Raw genomic sequence first — 21,495 nt, 5'->3', positions numbered from 1 at the left:
ATTACGGTTGAACCCCTGATGTCACATGGATTATTTTACCAATCTCCTTGCTACGTGTTTTAAAAAAATATTGCTACCATATTTTTTTAAGGTAAATTACTGGCAAACACAGCTGCCGGTATTTTACCGTAAATGTCACACACACACACACACACACACACATACACATATATATATATATATATATATATATATACAGTATAAGGTACACATTTTAAGGTACACATCAGTATGTTTCTTCCACTTATACTTTCATGCTTCAAAAAGGACATAAAGGTACAATAAATGAAATAGTCCATAAGAGTCATGTACTAGAGTCTTCATAAGCCATACAAGTTATTTAAGTCATTATTCACTGAAAATTTTGAGACCAGTCTAAGCTCTTTTCGGCTATTCATGAGAGAAGTGATGCACTTGTGAATGATTCATTCAGTCGGATTTTTTCGGTGAATCAGTTGATCCAGTTCACAAAAAAGATTATGTTTTCAGAATCATCTTGATTTTGATTTCATTTAGTGAGCAGCAGTTCACTAGAGAGAAGGAGTATCAGTGAATAAGTTAAATTTGGTTTGTTCCTCACAATGAAGATTTCAGAAGGCTTGATATACAGAGTCGTGTGGCTGACTTATTTATTTATTTATTAAATTTTTGGCTGAATTATCCCTTTAATAAAGACATTATTTAGTTCCGTCATGAAGCAGTTTTTCTCATGGGAACTGCAGCAAGAACATTTTGTCCACAGAGTGTTGGTGTTTTAAGTATTACTATCATAGTACTAACATTCCGTCACATAAAAAAGATTGCAAACGTTCAACAACACCCATACACAAGTACCACAAATTATTTTTCTCTCACACATCCACATACTCAGGGTGATCAGGATATTCAGTCCAAAATTAGGTAACATTTGTAATTTGTTTGCACCAATAAATGTGGCACAACTTTTTTAGCTGTGTTCTTGGTGTAAACAAGCCATGTGGTAAAATGACCACATAAACACAGCCCCACTGTCATACAGAGGTTACAATTTATCTGCTAAAAGTTTGTCACCATAGTAAACCTTCAACACACCATGATGTATAATGAAGCATATATCTAGAAGAGTTAAAAAAGTATTGCAGCCATTCACACAACTGAAGACTAACATACTTTACCTACATGAAAACGCAAAGAAGAGACATACAAGAACAAACCAGAGTGTTGGATCATAACTGAGCAATATTTAAAATAAAGACAAGCAACATAAGACACAGTCTTCTTCAAAACTCATGTGCAATCAGTGGTGAGCATATATTGGCTATTTTACAGCAGCTTTAAATGTGGCTCATGCAATAAGAATTCAGACTGATGTAATAAAATGATATTTATATTAAATATTTGACCTCTGGAACTGATTTTCAGGGACATTTTTATGACAGATGAAAATCTCATCAATTTATGACAAAAGCTCTACTGAATTCATTAAATTAAATTCTGAACAAATCCTTCTGTTCAAAGAGACAGCCCTAGAATAAAATATTATGAAATATATTAAACGTAATAAAACCAACCTTAAGGAATTCAGTATGGTGGCATTTTCCCCACAAAAATGTTAAATATCAAGTGCATTTTTTTTTGTTTTTTTTGTAATTTCCAGTTGCATGTTTGCCACAAGCCCTTGTTCATTTCTGACCCTGGCCAGAAGTATTTTTAAGAATAATGGTCATATAGTAAAGGCTTCATAAATCATACAAATTAAAATAAACAGTTGAAGTAAGCTACAGTGCTAACTTCTCACTCACATTAGTGCAGCACACGGTCATTTGGGTCAGGTACTGAAAAGGATGATATAATACCGTGGTAAATTTTTGTTATGGTATACAACCCATGCTGAGCCCAGTCTTACTACTGTATAACCTGTAGGTATGAATGAAACACTGTGCATATACATAAAGGGCATCCCAACTTCTGTTCAGCTTTATACTCCATATATCATACATAGAATACATGCACAGATATTTTTCCAGTACTCACGTAGGAAGTGTTTCTCCAGTAAGGCAATTTCCAAATGACCCTTGACCTCATTGAGACGTTCCGATTCGCTCCTCAGGTCTTGCATGACAGACAAAGTCCCCAAACCAGCCTAGAAAAAACACACAGTGTTATTGACAGGCATGAGCCTGAAACAAACCACACACAAGCCTCTCCAAGATGTGACTTATAGAATACCAGTCCTCTCTATGATGTCTTCCTCCTGTTTTAGTTTAGGCCGGTCTCAGTGGCAAACGTAGACTGTAATATTCTGACTCACTGATAGCACGACATGAACCTGCTCTGACTCCATCCCGCCACGCAGGCTGTAAGAACGCAAGATCTGCAGAAAGATGAACCGCAATGAGAAAGAGAGACAGAGAAAGTAGGTGAGTGAGAGATTAGGAGAGAGGGCGGCACTGCAGAGAGAGACAGCAGAAAAGCAGAGGTTTCTCTTTAAGAGGCCAATGCGACTGACAGTGCAGGCATGCTCTCTTCTCTGACACACACACACACACACATGCATGTTTGGTGTCACTGCATTAAATCTCTGACAGTAAAATGCTTGCTTCATGCAATTTGCAGCAGGATTATATCCAAGCTGATGATACACATACATAAACACATAAGCAACAGTAGGGGAAATAGAAAACGGGAAAATGTGATGGCAAATTAGGGAGAAAAATAGAGTGAAATTAAGGGGATGAGAGAGACCCAGTAGAGCACAACATAGCGAAAAAAAGAAGCATTTAAGCAACAAAGTAGCTAAAACTCAGAGGGATTTGGTCATGGGCGCTTAGTTCTGGGCTACAGGTTTTTACGAGCCAATCAAGTGCGCCATAAATGTCATGTGACCAATCACCCTGGTGCCGCAGGAACTCATAAAACATCATACATAATAACATAATAATGTAGCCAGTCACACGTCCTTCACTAGTGACTATCTTGAGCTGTCATATCAGGCAGCAGACAAGGAAACATCCAAAAGTCTCAACAAAAAAAAGTCACTGATAATTCTAAAATATTTGCCACACCTACCAGTTACTACTAGACAAAAAACAATACTATATTTGTAGAATTTTCAAAACTATGTTGATATTTCCAGTTAAAACAGTCATATTCCAGTGCTAGGAATCAGACATGTCTTAAACCATTTGTTAAAGGGGTCATATGATACGATTTCTGTGGATCGCCGGATCGGTTTTCACCGTGGACGAAGCGGAGTCCAGCCCGTCGAATTCGCCGGCCGCGCCGTTCTCAAGACCGCCTGCCTCTGCTCACTCAAGCCGGCCTCCGCATACTCTAGGCCGCGGCTCACTCTAGGCCTCCGGCCTCCGCTCACTCAAGGACACAGTGTGTGATGCTTTTTCATTGTGAAAGCGAAACTACTTTGTTTGGCCTTCCAAAAGAGGCCACGACTAGAAATCAGTGGTTAAGTTGTATTTACAACACTGTTCCAGAACAGTTTAACCCAAATATTCAGATGTGTCCAGTGCATTTTATGGAGGACTGATCGCTTTTCAGACCGATGAGCTTTGTAAAAATCGACGCGTTTCAGAAAGGCGGGGCATAGAGGAGAAACAATAATGTACAGTATGTGGAAAATAATGTGTTTTTTGAACCTTAAACCGCATAAACACATTTCATTACACCAAATACACCAAATAATGTTATTTTTAGCAGCATCATATGACCCCTTTAACATTAGTTAACTACATTTATTAACATAAACTAACAATTAAAAATTATTCTAAAGATCATAGTTAATGTTAATTTGATCATTTACTAATACATTATTAAAATAAAAATCGTATCTGTTAATATTAATTAATGGACCTGTTTTATTTTTAATAACTAATATTAATAAAGATTAATAAATACTGTAGCAAATATTGCTCATTGTTAGTTCATTTTAGTTATACTACAGGGCTGTTGAATGCTTGAATCTGAAAGGTTGACGAACATTCTAAGGTGTGCAGTTATTTTCAGGGAAATGCATGGCTAAAGTAGCTCCAGGCAGGTCTTGACCGCATTACATGTCCATATCACTTTGCTAAATGATTTCAGTGCTTTCAAAGGTCCTTACAGCTTACAACAGCAAAAAAAACAAACATACACGTGCAAATATTTAAATAGTTTAGCGACTTTTTGTCATTTCTCACTACAAAGGTAATAACTGCATTTTTGAAGTAGATGAACTAACAGTTTCGCTATTAGTAGAGATGCTACTGCCGAACACTATTGAGAGACGCACAGACTCAGGTAATTCACACGTTTAATCTCTCTCTCTCTCTCTCTTTCTCTCTCTGATAACTGCATTAATAATTGCATTACTATCAACGGCTCAAGCTTCTGTTAATATGTCTAAACTTACATGTTAGAATTAGCAACGAGTGTAGGATGAGATGCGTAAGAAATGAATCCTACTGCACAAGAGCGTTTTAAGGACAAAAACCTGTGTGGGTGTGGAAACCGTAGTATAAATGGAATAATTGACTTTGGTCCATTGAATTATTAGTAAATAATGCACACCCGAGGTATAACGAACGCATCACCACCTTGGGTGTGCATTATTTTCTCAACTAACTCAACAGCCCATCATCAATTCCTTACTTAATGCATTAACTAATGTTAACTAATGGGACCTTATTGTAAGGTGTTACCCATGAATCAGTACTAATCAGAGTACTGCCGAATTCCGAATCATATCGGAATATCGATGTATGTGTAATCATAGTCAATGTGATGACAACATGTGACACCAAAGTGGCATACTCCAGTTTACCACTGCATAATGTCTACTGATTCACATACAATTTAAAAAGAACAGTAAGTTCTTGATTTCCATAGTTACTGTAATCTGTATCTTGCACCTCTGCAACACAAAACAAAGTGTCCTGAAACAGAAAATGCCAGAAGGGTCATCAGTAGAGCATGAAAGAGGCAGTTTCCAGCAGAGAGACCGTAGGTAACTGGATCTCATAAATGCTATATTCAGAGTCAATCAAACCCCTGCTTGTGTGAAAATCTGATCTCATTACCCCTGGCCTTCAGGGACTAACTGCATGAATCAAAAAGTAAAAAGGGCTACAACGACACAGTCTAAACTCATGAATATACAAGTGCTTATCTGAGATACACTATCAGACAAGCGTTATGTTGGCTCCATGTGTGTCTGTGTTTGTATGTGTGCAACAGAGCTATTTGGATCAGCATGTGAGCGATGACTCACTCCTCACTGCTGTCTAAACATCACGGAACCACTGGTCACAAACTCTGTTAGCAGGCTGTTGCATTTAACACTAAAGCTGCCTGTGATGCAGGAAATTATGAATGCAAACGCATGCAAATGGAGTGGCAAGACTGGTCAGCCTTTCAGCATGTGCAGAAAGTGAGGTTACACGCTTCCCGAAAGCCATCAGAAGTAGAAGTATATTGATTTTTAGCTCTTCAAAATGTTTTATTGCCAAAACACAATTATGTTGGAAAAAGCTCAAGTTCTGTGGAAACCATTTACACATCACCACACATCATTTTGAATTATACAGATTTTTTTTTTTTTTTGAGCCTTATGGACAAGACAAAGCTTTTTAGTTATCATACTGTAGATGCAATTGCAACACAGCAGCATACAATTGAAACTATAGGTGTCTTTACACAGCCAAGTTAAGGCTGCTCTGTGCCTCCTCAAAATTCAGTGTAAACACACAATGCTGCATAAACCCACCCACCTCAGCCCCTAGTATCAAAATATACAGTTGTAATTGCTGTGTAAATGCATTTATGCCACCTCTGAGCAGCATTAAACAGCATGTGGAAAGACACCTACAGTTGTGCTCACAAGTTTACATACCCTGCAACCCTGCAACAGTATAAGACGAATGCTGAACATTGATTGATTCCTGCACGGACAATGCATGCGTTAAGGCTATAATAACACGTATAGGCTATACCAACATGCATAGGTGCCTCATAGTCCACCTCGCATAGGTTTTTCTGCAAAGGTTACTACCTGTGTGGTAGAAACCAACAAAACAATGACGGATTCCTGTCTGTGCTTTTACACCGTGAATGCGTACAACAGCAATGCGCATAGATATCGCCCACAAGGGTGACCATTCGCGCAGAAAGGCCGCAGTGTCTGCACCTGTAACAACAGACTGTGAATGGCTAAACGACCTAGTTGAACACCACTTTGCAGGGGCATCAACAACTGCCGTGATAGTCTACATGACCTATTTAACACCAAACACAATCTCAGTTCAAGTTGTAGACATAATCCTCTTGCAAAGGCAAACTCACAATGCGAGGAATGTGAGGAATGTGAGGAAATATTCAAATCACAGGACTGCCTAGAGTGCCCAGCACATGTTGATCATGTAGAAGGGCGAGAGACGATCAGCCTTCTTGTGCCACTCGAAATTCTTATTGACAGGACATTCTGCCGGGAGACTATAAATATGTTGGCGTTATGCTGTTATAGAGGTATACTTAAAACAAGGAGGGCATACAGTCGCTGTCCAAGCACTCTTGCAAAACATCAAGGTGACTAACAGGGGCTATCTGACCATAAAGTAGATATATTCAGGCCCACCTACATAATCCAACCCCCTGGCCAAACCTGTTCGAGAGTCTGTCTCTATGCGCTCACTTGAATGCACATTTCAATAGATATATTATGACTATATAATGCACTGTACAGCGGAACGATCTGGACATACAGGCCATTACAGTTCCTGCCCGCAACAAGCTGGGCATGTGAGAACAGACATAAGAGAGCTGACAGTCCCTTGTCGTCTTATGAGTGAGAGTGCCTCCTGGGAACTTTTAAAGGCAGAAACTTCTCGGCTCTAAATGAACGCAAGTATAATTTACAAACTCTGAATGCCCCTGTAAAATGAGAGCTTGCATCACAACAAAGCCCAGTTGCACTCTCTGGGTGGTTGAGAAGCAGAAGTCTGTTGATCAGTCAATCGTCCAGATTCATTCAGCGTGATCTCCACTCATTTAGAGGGGACAGAGCAGCGTTCAAACATTTCATGAATGTACACATTCGAGCAATGCTGGACTAATGAAATGCAGAGCATGGTAATAATAAGCAACAAGCGTATTGGTGCATACAACTTTAAACCACCTCTTACGAGTGACATATATTCACAGCGTCCAGCATAAATCTGCAGGAAGAACAAAGTTAATTAGCACAAAAACAGGGCAGATGGCTACAACTGTAGTGCCTGAATACTACTGAAATAATATAAGTCAGAAAGCTGTGTCATGAATGCATTAGTTTTGCATATGCAGTAGCTATTTGTGCAAGCAACGACACTGTACATCGGCCTATACGACCTAATTAAAACGTGCCAGAGAGGGGCTTGGCCACGGAATCTCTCAGTCATCCAATGGCCGTCTTCCCCTGGATTTGAATATTGGAATATTGGAATATTGCATACAAATTCTGGATGGAATAAATTTTCCAAAAGCTGCATAAAAAAAACTGAGCTTTACACTTTTTTTTTTAATATTATTATTATTATTCAGTACGAAAAATGCAATAACTACAGTGGAAACTTACTGAAGAAAGAAGAAAAAAGAAACAGAAATTGTGTCTTATTCACAAGTAGTTTAGTGATATTATCATTATCCGTATCCGTATCCATTATCCGTAATTAAATTCACTTAAAGTTGAATGGAAAGATAGTTTAGAGTGTAGTGTAGTAGAGTAGTAGAGAGTAGTAGTAGAGTAGTAGTGTACTAGAGTGCTGTAATAGTTGCCTATATGGTTACTACGAGGCTCTGGGTTATATGTGTTATGGTCATGTTCTGTTTACATAGACTTTGAGTTGTTTTCATTTCCTGTTCTCCTGTGTGTAGTTTGTTTCCTTGACCTAGTTTTCCTTAGATCCCTTGATTAGTTTATTCTGTTCACCTGTGTCCTGTTAATAAAGTCATTAGTTCCTCTCTTACGTTTGTATAAATACTCCTTGTTTAGTTCTCTCAGTTGCCGGTTATTGTTTGTTTATGTATACACGTTGTTGGTTTGCCTTCCTCCTGGATTCCCTGTCTGTTTTTCTGTGGATTACTATTAAAGACTGTATGTTATTCATCTCCTCCGCTGTGCGCTTGATCTCCCACCAGCGAGTGTGAAAGAATAACCGGCCACTATAGTTAAGCGGCGTGTCCCCATGTTTTGTTTTTGACCAGCTACACGGACGACTGCCTCTACACGTTCTACAACGCGAGCCTCAACACCGCTTGCAGAGCGCGGTCGTCCGAAGATGGTCCTCGAGAGAGTTTCGCCGCCTTTGTGGAGTGGGTAATGGTGAGAAACAGATCCCCATTCACAGTCTGTCACGATGATGAGGAACTCACCAGCCCCACTCCGGACCCAGAGTCCAGCCAAACACCACCCGTTGCGGAGCAACAGCCAGAGCCCACCGCGACCGATGAGCCATTGCCTGATAGAGCAACAGAGCTGAGGATCGCAACAGAGCCAGAGCCTCATCAAACGTCTGACCAGGTGTGTAAGCCGGCAAAAATGCCCGTCACAGAGGATTATACAGTGAAGTGCGAGTGCGCGGAGGAAATCCCGCCCACTGTGCCAACGCCGAGGGTGAGCTGCCGCTGGACTCCGCTGGATTTAATAGACTTTTATTCTGAAATACCCAGTTTTCTTCCATCGTCTGAACTGGAAGAAGACTCTCAACAGTTCCTTAGCTGGTTCTGATATGGCTAAGGAGGCTGTTTCTGAACAGTCTGTCTGCCCCATCATGACCATGGAGGTCGTGCCCGAACTGTTTGTCTGCCCTGAACTGTCTGAACTGTCTATCTGCCCTGAACTGTCTGTCTACCCCATCACGACCATGGAGGTCGTGCCTGAACTGTTAGTCTGCCCTGAACTGTCCATCTGCCCTGAACAGTCTGTCTGTCCTGTCATGATCACGGAGGTCATGCTTGAACTGTCTGCCTGTCGGCCTAGAATTATCTGTCTGCCCTGAACTGTCTGCCAGTCCTGAAGCAACCACAGAGGTTGTTCCTCTGCCCCTAGCGCTCCTGGTGCTGGGAGTTGCTATCTGGTGTGTGTGGGCAGCAAACACCATCCCAAAACCCACTGACAGTCACAAATTCCCACCCACCACCTCTTCACCAGTCTTCGCCATCTCCTCCGCTGTCTCCTGTCAGCCCCTCTGCTCACCCTCAGCCCACTATCAGTGGTGTGGTTTTGCCACAGGTCTATCAGTTTCCATCGGCATCATGGCTGGAGGATCCCTTGTCTCCACCTCCGAGGCCCGGATTCCACCGCGGCTCAACCATGGCTCTTAGCTCTCTCCTCTCTGCCGTGGCCCGTCAGTCCACCAGCTCCACCGGACTCCCTTATCCCTCCGGCTCCGCCTTGGTCAGTCGTCGACCCGCCATCGCCTCAAGACTCCACTCCTCTGGCTGCGCCTCGTCGATCCGTCTCACCGGCACTGTTGGGCTCCTCCCTCTCTCCAGCTCCACCTTGGTCCTCTGTTGCTCCAGCTCGACCGTGGCCTTCCGGATCCCTGCCTACGCATTGGTCGCCTGAGCCATCTGCTCCGCCTTGGCCCTCCGGATCCTCCCCATCGCCTTGGCTCTACGGCTCTCTGTCTCCACCCTGGGCTCCTTTCCCACCTGTTCTGCCGCTGTCGGTCGGCCCCCTGGAGTCGTCAGCCCTTCCTCCACCATGGCTCCTCCCTCCATCGGCTCCACCGTGGGCCGTCATGTTGGCTGTGGTCTGATCCCGCCTGGCTCCTCCTGCTCCAAGTCCCTCCTGTCTCCATCCTGGCTCCTCCCGCCATCTGGTCCGCCCTGGTTCCTTCTGCCTCCATCCTGGCTCCTCCCTCCGTCTGGTCCGCCATGGTTCCTCCTGATCCCTCCATGGCTCCTTCCTCCGTTGTCATGGCCCTGGTCATCTGCCTGCTATCCTTTGTCCCCTCCTTTGTTTTTGTTACGGCGCGAGTTCGCACCTGGTCGGAGGGGGGAGTACTGTCATGGTTATGTTCTGTTTACATAGACTTTGAGTTGTTTTCATTTCCTGTTCTCCTGTGTAGTTTTGTTTCCTTGACCTAGTTTTCCTTAGTTCCCTTGATTAGTTTATTCTGTTCACCTGTGTCCTGTTAATTAAGTCATTAGTTCCTCTCTTACATTTGTATAAATACCAGTCTTCGCCATCTCCTCCGCTGTCTCCTGTCAGCCCCTCTGCTCACCCTCAGCCCACTATCAGTGGTGTGGTTTTGCCACAGGTCTATCAGTTTCCATCGGCATCATGGCTGGAGGATCCCTTGTCTCCACCTCCGAGGCCCGGATTCCACCGCGGCTCAACCATGGCTCTTAGCTCTCTCCTCTCTGCCGTGGCCCGTCAGTCCACCAGCTCCGTTGGGCTCCCTCATCCCTCCGGCTCCGCCTTGGTCAGTCGTCGACCCGCCATCGCCTCAAGACTCCACTCCTCTGGCTGCGCCTCGTCGATCCGTCTCACCGGCACTGTTGGGCTCCTCCCTCTCTCCAGCTCCACCTTGGTCCTCTGTTGCTCCAGCTCGACCGTGGCCTTCCGGATCCCTGCCTACGCATTGGTCGCCTGAGCCATCTGCTCCGCCTTGGCCCTCCGGATCCTCCCCATCGCCTTGGCTCTACGGCTCTCTGTCTCCACCCTGGGCTCCTTTCCCACCTGTTCTGCCGCTGTCGGTCGGCCCCCTGGAGTCGTCAGCCCTTCCTCCACCATGGCTCCTCCCTCCATCGGCTCCACCGTGGGCCGTCATGTTGGCTGTGGTCTGATCCCGCCTGGCTCCTCCTGCTCCAAGTCCCTCCTGTCTCCATCCTGGCTCCTCCCGCCATCTGGTCCGCCCTGGTTCCTTCTGCCTCCATCCTGGCTCCTCCCTCCGTCTGGTCCGCCATGGTTCCTCCTGATCCCTCCATGGCTCCTTCCTCCGTTGTCATGGCCCTGGTCATCTGCCTGCTATCCTTTGTCCCCTCCTTTGTTTTTGTTACGGCGCGAGTTCGCACCTGGTCGGAGGGGGGAGTACTGTCATGGTTATGTTCTGTTTACATAGACTTTGAGTTGTTTTCATTTCCTGTTCTCCTGTGTAGTTTTGTTTCCTTGACCTAGTTTTTCTTAGTTCCCTTGATTAGTTTATTCTGTTCACCTGTGTCCTGTTAATTAAGTCATTAGTTCCTCTCTTACATTTGTATAAATACTCCTTGTTTAGTTCTCTCAGTTGCCGGTTATTGTTTGTTTATGTATACACGTCGTTGGTTTGCCTTCCTCCTGGATTCCCTGTGGATTACTATTAAAGACTGTATGTTATTCACCTTCTGCGTTGTGCGCTTGATCTCCCACAAGCGAGTGTGACAATATGTTGTTATTGTGTTGTTCTGGGTGGTTCCTAGGTGATTTCTTACTGACCCAAGTCTAAGGAGGCTGCCCTCAAACCTCCATGATATTCTGGTGCCCAGATATGGCTAGTTCTTCCTTGTTTCATAAGTCCTATCAGATGAAAATTGTCCAATCAATTAGAAATGGAAAAGCAAACACTACTAACAATAATAATTAAAAAAAATGTTCATGGATACATGGAACCTTGGGGACATTTGGATATAAATTGACACTAGCATGCTAACCTATCATCTGAATAATAACAAATCTTTAAAATCTAAATGAATCCAAATAAGGGAAATTTTCACATTACAGTGTGAAGGAAAACAAGAACCAGTCAACGTTTAAAAGTTTTCAAACAAAAGGATCAGGAACAGAATTTAGTAAGGAAGCAAAGATGAAAATGCCCCCATAGGGTTTTGAAATTCATGTGTCAATTTACACTTCACAGCGAATGACTAGGCTACTCCCACAATTCCATGCCACTCCCTTAACCCAGACTTTAAATCAGTGAGTGCACTTGGGATTTCTGGGATTTAAATTCGTGACCATATGTGCTGGTTTGATAGAATTTCGGCTTGAGAGGATAACAAGACGTGACTCTTGCCTCACAAACGTCCGTGGCTGTTTACATCTGATGTCCACGCAGTTTTTCCAGTGACAACAGTAAATAAAGCTAATACACTACTGTTGTTATTACCAGCACAATTTTTTGTTATGTCTAGTAGCTTGATGCTGTTGTTTCACTAGGTACATCAACAGACAACATTCTTAACAATAGTAAAATGTCAAAGACTTGGAAATGTCAAGTTGTTTTCACTAATTTGTTGTGTGACAGGTGGTGTCTATAAATTTCAAGAAAAAAAATGTAATTATAGAGTGCAAGTCTTCTGCGGTCATACTTAGTTTCCCACAAAAAACTTTCTCAGAGACCTCAGCTTCCACCAAAGGTCTTTGGCCTTCTCCTCATCCTACTCATTTCATACTGCTCATGGCCTAGATCCATGCCAACAGGAGAATGAGAAGAGAATGTGTTTATTTAATTACAGACTTTAGTGAGTTGCCTCAGTGTATAATGAATACACAGGCATCTGCATTCTAAGGCAGTATCTTATACTGAAAATATCATAAGTTTAAATAAGAAAACTCTTTATGGGCAGAAATTATCTTGTTTTAGAAGTTTGATGTTAGCATAAAGTCTGATGTTTGCTAAGCTAATGACTCAATACTCTAATAAGCACAAAAACATAATGATGGTTAAGAACCCATTTTTAACATTATAATCTTCCGAACACACACACTAGATGTTTCAGTCAGACCGCAAAACCACACACCTGCCGATTGTATAAAAATGTATGCAACATCCAGTGGTGAAGATTACTTGCTCTCATTGGCTGCTGCGGGTATCCCGTCGGAGGCAGCCAGATCAAGAATCGTAAATATCAAACATGTTTGATATTTATGGTTTTGGATAGGGGAGGCTTCAACTCAGTCAGGAGCAGTAATACAATCATAATGACACCACACAATTGAGGATATTTTGGACAAAAACTCAGTTGCAAAAAGCCTTGAATCTGGCTATGAATTGGACCAATTATTAACCACCTTGTAACATGCTAAAAACAACTCAGAAAAACCTTAACAGTCACATAGCAACACCCTGCTAACCAACCATAAAACCCACAAGATATGAGTTTTGCATGGATCAGAACCCCTTTTCTTGAAAATGTAATTTTGTAGTTCTGCTGCTCTTGGTTGAGCCAATAGGCCTTTCTGTGTGGAGTTTTCATATTCTCCCTGTGTTGGTGTGGGTTTCCTCTGAATGCTCTGGTTTCCCCCACAATCTAAAAACATTGCTGGATAGGTGAATTGAAAATACTAAATTGCTGGTGTGAATGTGTGTGTGTTAGCCCTGCGATGGACCAGCTCTCCATCAAGAGTGCTTCCCTGCCTATTGCCAGAGATTCTTGAATAGGCTGCAGCATTCCCAAGACCCTATTTATGATAAGCAGTTTGGAGATCAGTTGAATAGACGAAAGGTTTTGCTATCTACAATTTGGAACATTCAGCGATGCCTAAAACTACTGTCTGGGTGGGCAGCTCACTAGGTTTTGGAACAGAGCCATGGTTGAGGGATGAGCATTGGACACACTACTGTATAGTATGACACCCTACAGCATCCAAGAGATGTGCTAGAGAGAAAACCCACAAGCCTTTCACTTGACATCTCAGTTTACATTTCAAAAACACACGCTCATGATGAAGATGGAAGCAGAGGAAGTTGGCTCTTCTGTGAGACACTTATGCAACACCATGACTAATCTGAGGCTCCATCATTGAGGGGAAAGCCTCAAAATAAACAGAACACCAAATTACAGAGATAGGACTACAAACCTCTCAGAAAACATCGCTAACACGATTACGGCAAATAATTCTTCCATAAACCATCTGTGAAATGAAAAGGTAACAGACTGAAGCTACAGTGTCTGGCGTTAACAGGATGGTAAAGTGCATTAAATCATCATTTGCCTGCAAGGTCTGAGGCCTTCCTGTATTTCTTAGGAATATCAGCTTAGTTTAACTAGGTGAATGAGATAATGACGAGACAGAACATTAAACAAGCTCTTTCTGCTTTGCTACATTATGGAAAATAAAGAGGTAATTGACATAAAAAGGTCAGACTCTAAAAGAGATACTATTCCATTGTTTTTCTATGTAAACGTGCTAAATGGATGCTTTTGATGCACATGACACAGCATTTTAAAAACGTAAAAAAAATAAATAATAATAAAATATAATCTCAAACCTTGCATTATATTTCTCCATTCCACTGCTTGCATTCTGCATTTTTCAACACAAAAATGCATCCTGTTTGAATGGTCCCTAAAGCTGTCCCTAAAGAGTGATGCCATTCCACATTGTGCATATGGACTGAATTCAAGCCACACAAAGTCAAACATTTTGGTGAAAAATGCAATCACAAGTCATTATGTGAAATAATTATTCAGGACAAATATAATTTAATGGAAAACTATGCCAGTAGCATTCTTTATGAACAGCCTCCATAGGTGTAGCTGGATGCCGTGGACAGACGCTAAGTGGCACCATCGGTGTGTGTACACTTTTAAAGATGTAGCACGGTGCTACGCCTCTCGTCTTGTGTGTGACCTCCTTAACACAACATTCTAACTGCCATGGAAATGATTTAAAACACTTGGCAACAACGACATGCACCACAGAAATAGCACTGTGGTGAGACAGTGGTGGGAGAGAACTGAACTGAGCTAGATGATAACATCACTGAATCAACAATGACTGACTGTTTTCTATTGTCCTCTTGCATTATCAGCACACATTTTTCCTGTTTAACATTGTAAAGCTGATTTGACACAATCTGTATTGCATAAAGAGCTATATAAATAAAGGTGACAAACTGTTTTATTTGTACTTTCCAGTGCTGAATAAAATATATTCACAATCTATATTTCTCTTAACTCCATTGGCCCTCATGTTTTTTCCACGTTTTGTGGTATAGAATGTTGGGTAATAAGTTTGACCAGTGTTGGTTCAGCAAAGGGGCCACTTTCAACTTCACTTTCACTTTCCCACTGTCGGGCCAGTGTGAGCCAGTGCTTTCAACGGGCCAGGTGGGGCTAATAGCCTCAGACCTCTAGCACCAATGTTGTCAAGTCTGCGGTTTTCACGTGGAATTGGGCTACTTTAACACTATTGCTGCAGGTTGTTTTTCAGGTCCGTGGGTTGAAGCGACCCCAATAACGTGATATTTAGCCACTGGAATGCAAATTTTAACAGGGGAACCTCGCCAAAAAAAAAAAAAAAAACTAACCCTCTAAACTAGTTTTGGGTTAGTTTTTAGTAGCAATCGGGCGGGTTTTGTTGTGCAAACCTGGCAACCCTGTGTAGCACTGAGCCCATAGTCACACTGCGTTTCCACAATAATAAGTGATACATTGATCATAATGAATTCATTTGTCAGGATTGTCAGGATAATTTCTATACTTTTTCCATCAAAAATATAACCTGAATAGCTTTAGCACTCTCTCCAGTAGGTCTGGGCGATAAAACGGTATCGATATTTATCAATGGTACACCTTCTTCGATAACGATATCAAAAAAAAATTCTATATAGTGCACGATATAGGCACGTGAGTGATGCAGACAGCACACACAAACACGAACATGAGTGCTGTGCCTGCCTGTGATGAGGAGATTGTGAATAAAAACATTTATATTAGTCGAATTTAAAATAAACATTTGCATTTGAATGCAAAAATAGCACAATCGAATGTTAGGTGTGCGTCAGGGAGCGTCATCAGTGGAGCACGAGATGCGGTGATGATGATGTAAGTGACGTTGTAGTTTAATGTTTTGTTAGTCTAGCCCTTGAGACACACAGTTGCTGCGTTATTCATTCAACATATTAGAAAAATATAGTAGCTCAATGCGTAGTAAACTAGTTTTGGGTTAGTTTTTAGTAGCAATCGGGCGGGTTTTGTTGTGCAAACCTGGCAACCCTGTGTAGCACTGAGCCCATAGTCACACTGCGTTTCCACAATAATAAGTGATACATTGATCATAATGAATTCATTTGTCAGGATTGTCAGGATAATTTCTATACTTTTTCCATCAAAAATATAACCTGAATAGCTTTAGCACTCTCTCCAGTAGGTCTGGGCGATAAAACGGTATCGATATTTATCAATGGTACACCTTCTTCGATAACGATATCAAAAAAAAATTCTATATAGTGCACGATATAGGCACGTGAGTGATGCAGACAGCACACACAAACACGAACATGAGTGCTGTGCCTGCCTGTGATGAGGAGATTGTGAATAAAAACATTTATATTAGTCGAATTTAAAATAAACATTTGCATTTGAATGCAAAAATAGCACAATCGAATGTTAGGTGTGCGTCAGGGAGCGTCATCAGTGGAGCACGAGATGCGGTTGATGATGATGTAAGTGACGTTGTAGTTTAATGTTTTGTTAGTCTAGCCCTTGAGACACACAGTTGCTGCGTTATTCATTCAACATATTAGAAAAATATAGTAGCTCAATGCGTAGAAGATCTTGATTAGGTTAAAACCGAAACCAAGCCATTCACACAGAATGCATATTCAGCGCATTTTTTTGACGGACAAATATGACTGCTGTACTCGCGTCACACAGGAGATGTATAGAAAGCCATGCAAAGTTAAAACAGTTTAAACTTTTAGAAAACACGTAACGAATTTGTGAAGGTTTATTCCTTTTCACTGCGTCTCATATGTTTTTAAAGGCAATCTGTATGATGGGCGATTCGGCTCTTTGTATTAAGCTATGCATAAATATGTGATGCTGTTTTGTTCATAATTGTTTATGCAATTTACGAAATTATATTTATGAGTTAATTTAGACATAATGCACGTTTTTTTATAGACAGTTATTTCCTTGCTTTGACATTTTTTGTGCTGCATTATTTTGCTCATTGCGCCCTCCTGTGGCCTCGGGAAACAAGCCAAAAGTTTAACCTATTTAATCTGCATATAAAACATTAGAAATTAGATATTTGTTTAATTTTTATTTTGTGTTTGACTGTTAAAACAAAAAAATATCTGTTGTTTGTCTTAATAAATTTAGTTAATTTAAAAATACAGTGGTTAAATTTAAAAAAAAAATTCTATTGCTCTTTGTTTTAAAAAAGGTTATAAAAATTTTCAATAATTATCGATACCGAACGATATGAAACAATGTATCATTGATAAATTTTTTAGGTATATCGCGCAGCCCTACTCTCCAGTCACAAAACATTGTTATATTTTCAGTCAGAGAAACAGAGGGAAGCAAAAAAATTTGATATATTATGATATATTTTATGGCATACGTAGAGATAAATATGAACATCAGAGAGTCAGGTATAAAGAGACAAGACTTATTGACAGATAAAATATGTAAAAAAATAAATACATGATTGTGATAGACTATATGATTTTTCTGATTTCTTCAAGCGATCATATTTACCAAGTTTACTATGGTAATGGCCATTATGGTAAAGCGTGCATATCTTTTGCATCGCATATAAATATTTCTGCCTAGTATGGTGATCATAAACAGATCTCAAACATGTTATTTCAAACTCTCACTGCTGTCTCAAAGTGAGTTTTGAACTAAAATTATTTCTGAAAGTCTTTAATGCTGATGTTAGCTGGTAACTATATGAAATGATCCGCTGATGCTCTCCAGACTCGGAGAAACTCTGTCTTTGTTCATAACCACTCCTCAAGCCCGAGCTCGGCTTCGGCTGGCCAAAAAACCCTGGCTGTTGGCCCCGAGGAAGCCCCGACGAGGCACGATCAAGCCCCGGAAGTGACAGTGGAAACGCAACTAGCCCTGGCATGCAGTAGCACGCCCGCTTTTGGCCCGGCAGTAGAAACGCGGCTATTGAGGGCCTAAAACAGGGGTCTCCAAACTTGGTCCTGGAGGGCCGGTGTCCTGCAGAGTTTAGCTCCAACCCTAATTAAACACACCTGAACAAGCTAATTAAGGTCTTACTAGACATGCTAGAAACTTCCAGGCAGGTGTGTTGAGGCAAGTTGGAGCTAAACTCTGCAGAACACCGGCCCTTTGGAGGCCCCCACCGAGTTTGGAGACCCCTGGCCTAACATATAATATAATATAATAAATATAATATAACCCTAAGTCCAAATCTAAGTCAACATTACCTTAGAAGGCAGCATAATGTTGTTATATTGTTGAACACAAACCTACGATGCCTTAAAATGTTATCTATGAAGGTAGCTACTTTAACACATTTATTACATAATTAAAAGTTCTTAAATTAGTCCTTTATACTTACTGTATACAACAGAAACAAACAAAGTTGTCAAATGACATGAGAGTGTTTGTAATTACTTACAGGGTCTCTCTGCTCGTCACTGTCTCGTATTGAAGGTCGAGGTCTCAGCAGTATGTCATCACTACATTCAGTGTCCGATCCCGTGGGGGACTCGGGTAGATCCAGGAAGTCATCTCGCTTTGGACCACGGAATCTTATTTTGTCCAGTCGCTTTAGCATGTTCAACACAGCTGCTTTAGGCTTTACCTTAACATTATGTATGGCAGCCCTGCAGGGTCAACAGAGTACAAAAAATATTAAGGAAAATCTAAATCAAGTAAACACTTGAAAACAGAAAACTTTAAAAATAAGAACAAATAGTCACATTTTAAAAAAGGACACAGGTCTTACACTGCAAACCTGCTGGAGAAATCTCACTTACACATAATGAAGATGCAAAGTGGCTTTATTACAGTAAGCCAATAGTACTGACAGACTGATACAGTATATCATCCTGTCAATTTAATTAGCCAATTTTTGGCTCATTTGAGATTACTGGCATTGGCTGATGCTCATGTCAACTTGGTCGGCTGACAAAAGTGTTAGTAATATTGTCTAAGTGTCTCAGCAATGTTGTTTTCATTAAATCATATTAAATATCAATAATTTATAGTAATAATTAAAAATTATGTACTATGAAAAATAAGCTTGCTACATTTTTCTTAAGATGTAGACTATAATATTAATCAATTAATAAATTAATAAAACTAAATGTATATAAAATATTCAAAAAGAACTCCAATTAATGATTTTAAGAAAAAGTAAACATTATGTCATACAAACATTTACAGATGCCAATTTAAAGCAAATGAAAATAATAAAAAGGTAAAGATAAAACTAACAGATTTAAAAACCTTACACAAACATAACAATAATTGTTCATCAGCAATGTTTTATTTACTTAATACTAATAAGCTGATTTACATAATTAACAATCTGGAGCTGTTACAATGAATATATGCACACTAATGGATGATAGAAAGCCACTAAATAGATTTTGGTTTTATTAAATAGCATTACTCTTGATTAAATGTGAACCCCCACCCCTCTCTCTAAAATATGTTATTATATCACGGTTTACCCAGAAGTCACCTCTCTGACACGCTCATATCCTCAGGATTTTCACAAAACCATGTGAATGAATATTCTCAGTAGTCTCTAGGGCTGACCTTTTAAAGTGGAAGGGAATTCATTTGCTCATCTGTTCTGAAGGCCAAAGCCAAAAGAACATCTCAAATTGCAACAGGTTGTAAATGGATTTCAGGTGCTTTTCCTGCCCCGAGCAAGACTCACTGACCAAAGTATAGAGGAGATCCCTGGAGTGCCATTTGTGGATTTCCCACAGATTTTGTGCATGTCACTATTTTGAAAGTGCTTCAATAACTGACATAATGCAATAGTTTCAACTATTGCACAATTTGTATAGTATAAAAGTTTTTGTGTCATGCTTAAGATTTTACAAAAAAAGCTAATGTGCAATCAAATGTTTACAGGCCCAACGTTTCCACATGAATTGCTTGTTATTTTAATTTGTAAGTCACTTTGCTAACACAACTGCTAAATGAATAAACTGTGAATGGCACAATCTTCTGTAGAGCTGTTTTGCAGCTGAATCCTATCTTGTAACATTGACATGGATATTAAACTGAAGTTTAATATCAGCAGTGAACAAATTTGAACTGAATAACAACATTGCTGCATTTGTAGAGTTGCTTATTATAGCTGAGTTGAACTTGTCTCAAATTGTTGAACTTTACATTGTTATTGAACTGAACTGATTTGAACTAAATAATGACACTATTTTCTTTTTGAACTGTCTCCGTAGCTGAGTTTCCATAATTAATTCTGTCATTTTCCTATTTATCTCTGTAAAGCTGCATTGACATAGTCTGTGTATATAAAGTGCTATAGAAATAAACGTGACTTGACTAAATGTAAATAGAAATGAATTAATATTTTCCATGGAAGCATGAAAGTCAAAAAGGTCTGAAACATGAACATGAGGGTCACTATTTTATTTATTTATTTATTCTTTGCTCTACCGCATATAGTTTAGTAAGTTAAAATGCCAAAATAAACAGGTAAGATCAAAAAGGTATTATGTACAGAAAATAATGGCATAGATTGTAGATGCAGACAACAAACAACAGGGTCATGAGCTTTAATTGTAGCCATCTCTCACTAAAATTACATTATAAAACAGGGTTTGCCTTGAGAGCTCTCAGTGCTTATTATGAAATTATATTTGGATATTATTGTGATTCTGCATGCTGTGAAAGCTGCAAAAGTCTCTAGTCAAGTGCACAAGGCGGAACTAAATGTGTCCACCCACATAACCCACTGATATCTATACTGCCCACATCTCCACACAGATATCCACCACCAAGGCCCTCTGATTCACTTCTAACTGAACACCAGAGAGAGCACTGGAGGAACGGCATGACTTATAACCGCAAACAATGACAAGGACATTCATATCGGTGAGAGAGAAATTAAATTCAGTTCATTCAAGATCAAATCTATGCTACATAACAAACAAAAGCACAAAATGTACTTCTTTATTTGTGCATGAGTCATACTCTGAGTTCAAATCTACAGGTGATGCCTACATAACCTCTCTCAGTGCAGGAATACTGGCTTCATACTACAGGTGCAGCTCAATAAATTAGAATGTCGTGGAAAAGTTAATTTATTTCAGTAATTCAACTCAAATTGTGAAATTCGTGTATTAAATAAATTCAGTGCACACAGACTGAAGTAGTTTAAGTCTTTGGTTCTTTTAATTGTGATGATTTTGGCTCACATTTAACAAAAACCCACGAATTCACTATCTCAACAAATTAGAATATGGTGACATGCCAATCAGCTAATCAACTCAAAACACCTGCAAAGGTTTCCTGAGCCTTCAAAATGGTCTCTCAGTTTGGTTCACTAGGCTACACAATCATGGGGAAGACTGCTGATCTGACAGTTGTCCAGAAGACAATCATTGACACCCTTCACAAGGAGGGTAAGCCACAAACATTCATTGCCAAATAAGCTGGCTGTTCACAGAGTGCTGTATCCAAGCATGTTAACAGAAAGTTGAGTGGAAGGAAAAAGTGTGGAAGAAAAAGATACACAACCAACCGAGAAAGCCGCAGCCTTATGAGGATTGTCAAGCAAAATAGATTCAAGAATTTGAGTGAACTTCACAA

At 40.5% G+C, this 21,495-nt stretch overlaps 1 protein-coding gene across 2 annotated transcripts in view; it reads right to left on the bottom strand.

Annotated features, from left to right (window-relative positions):
* The window catches only part of LOC107689728 (GRAM domain-containing protein 4-like), a 78,349-nt gene that overhangs the window by 47,377 nt on the left and 9,477 nt on the right, over positions 1–21,495 (bottom strand). For both annotated transcript variants that reach the window (XM_016487857.1, XM_016487858.1), the window contains exons 2-3: positions 18,320–18,527; positions 2,014–2,122 (exon numbers count right to left, since the gene is read on the bottom strand). In XM_016487857.1, coding sequence (XP_016343343.1) covers positions 2,014–2,122; positions 18,320–18,527 — 317 coding nt within the window. The remainder of the gene's footprint in view (positions 1–2,013; positions 2,123–18,319; positions 18,528–21,495) is intronic.

The sequence above is a fragment of the Sinocyclocheilus anshuiensis genome, unplaced genomic scaffold (genome assembly GCF_001515605.1).
Source record: "Sinocyclocheilus anshuiensis isolate Anshui unplaced genomic scaffold, SAMN03320099.WGS_v1.1 scaffold1014, whole genome shotgun sequence".
Lineage (NCBI taxonomy): Eukaryota > Metazoa > Chordata > Actinopteri > Cypriniformes > Cyprinidae > Sinocyclocheilus > Sinocyclocheilus anshuiensis.
The sequence above is the reverse complement of the archived record's forward strand: the minus strand, read 5'-3'. Positions and strand labels throughout refer to the sequence as shown.